The 1,853-nt window shown below is 47.4% G+C and overlaps 1 protein-coding gene across 1 annotated transcript; it reads right to left on the bottom strand.

Annotated features, from left to right (window-relative positions):
* Positions 1–264: 264 nt before the first annotated feature.
* Positions 265–1,842, bottom strand: LOC115248174 (post-GPI attachment to proteins factor 3-like; the record flags this gene model as incomplete). The annotated part of the gene is made up of 6 exons (XM_029831799.1): positions 265–614; positions 702–838; positions 1,009–1,070; positions 1,262–1,324; positions 1,416–1,568; positions 1,687–1,842. Coding segments are annotated over 6 exons (921 nt in total), but the record flags the coding sequence as incomplete, so codon positions are not given.
* Between the last annotated feature and the right edge of the window lie 11 nt (positions 1,843–1,853).

Raw genomic sequence — 1,853 nt, forward strand, 5'->3', positions numbered from 1 at the left:
GTCCGGTCCAGAACCGGTTCGCGGTTATGACATAAGATGAATGGTTCATTACAAGGCAAAGAAAGAGCAAGCATCAGTCATCAAACTTCTCATAGACGGAGGAAATTCCGCCGAAAATAACACGAAATAAGAAAAATGTAAACTTTTATGGAAGTCATAGTTGTGTCATCTGGAAGGCTGAGCTAGGTCTGTGTTGGGGGTCCGATTGCCCTCACTGGAGATGTACAAGGGGTGTTGGTGCTATGGGGGCGCCATGAACTCATCCTACTCGACTTTGACACCCATCTTCTCCGTGTTTAGTAGGTAGAGGCTATCGTCTATCAGAAAACTGGTGGGAGAAGAAGACAAGAACCATTTGTCTGCTGTACAAGATCGCAAGTCTCTCCATTTCAGCTCCACAAAGAAACAAACCTGTAAAAGGAAATGGACCGGTATGGTGCTGAGATGCCACACTGCATGAGCATCGAGGATCCAGAGCATTGGGGGGAAGTCCAGCAGCTCCAGCAAGGCCAGACCATGAAGCAGCAGCACCACCAGGCCACACTTCCACCAATATGGCAGGGTCCCCCGGTTCTGCCAGCACCAACACAGCCACCACAGCAGGTTCACCAGGCCTGGGAAAGAGCAAACAAGCTTTTAATACACAAGATTGAGACATTAAAGGCAGCACAGCAAGACAGAAGATCCAATGTGAGCTTCACCAATGGTGGCGTTGGCAGCCATATTGTAGCCGTAGTCAAAACTGACAAAGGTCAGGTAGGACACGTGTGAGGTGAAGGCCAAGATCAGGAAGACTCCCACTATGCTCGACACGGCGGGTCTCCGCAGGCCCAAAGTTCTGAGTAGAGAGGATGCAGATAGTTTCAGGAATCATTAAGAAGGCCAAAATTGTTAATTTCGCTCCTCTAAAATACATATTATGGGACAGAAAGGTTGAGCGCATTAAATTGTCATGTGACACAAATGAAAGCGCGTCCGCACGTCACAAGTGTTTGTTGTTGGGGTTACCTGACACAACACAGGTAGATTGAGTAGAGGATGACTGCTGTTGCACAGAAATAGTCCATTTTCTAGAAGAGAACAGCACATTCACACAAAAAAAGATGACAGAGTTAACAGCGTTGTGTTCAAGACAAAGAAGAAATTGATCATGGCTGATTGTGCTTCAAGAGGCATTTTCAAAACTCTCAATAGTGTTTGTTTTAAAACAACAAGACAGTAAATTGATGAAATGCAGCATCTCAACATATTTGACGCTTACCTCGGTCAGATAGGTATCCCGAGTGTGAAACACGGTGGACCAGAACCATGCATTGAGCGATACCTAAAGAAACGCAGAAGCGTGTGGCTAAATGCTTGAAGCCCTCCCTCACTACGCATGAATAATCTTATATGTTTGTCTGTAATGGACTCACCAGAGAGAAGGCATTGATTGTGTGATACATGGGGCTCTGGCGTGGCACTGTGCTGCGGTAGCGTAGCAGCATGAGAAGGCAAGCCAGCCCATTTAGCAGGGAGGCCAGGGCAGAAGCTGGCTCCTCAAAACACAGGAAACGTGCAAAAGGCCACTGCAAGAACAGGTTAAATGAGTCAAACACATCTAGAGCACGTCTGCGTCCTAATATAATTTACCATCTTCCAAAGGACAAACAAAGTGCCGCTCTGAGCACAGACAAAAGCACAAACCTTGCCGTGGAACTGGGGCACCCGGTACCCCTCAGCCTGGTAAAGGCCCACGGTGGTCCACATGCATTGATAGCGACAGTCATCGCGGCACGTCCACCCTGGAACACAGACAGAGAAGGAGAGGTCAAAGGTTACAAGTTGAGTGTGACTAGCAAATAATCAGAGCA

This window comes from Takifugu rubripes, unplaced genomic scaffold (assembly GCF_901000725.2).
Source record: "Takifugu rubripes unplaced genomic scaffold, fTakRub1.2, whole genome shotgun sequence".
Lineage (NCBI taxonomy): Eukaryota > Metazoa > Chordata > Actinopteri > Tetraodontiformes > Tetraodontidae > Takifugu > Takifugu rubripes.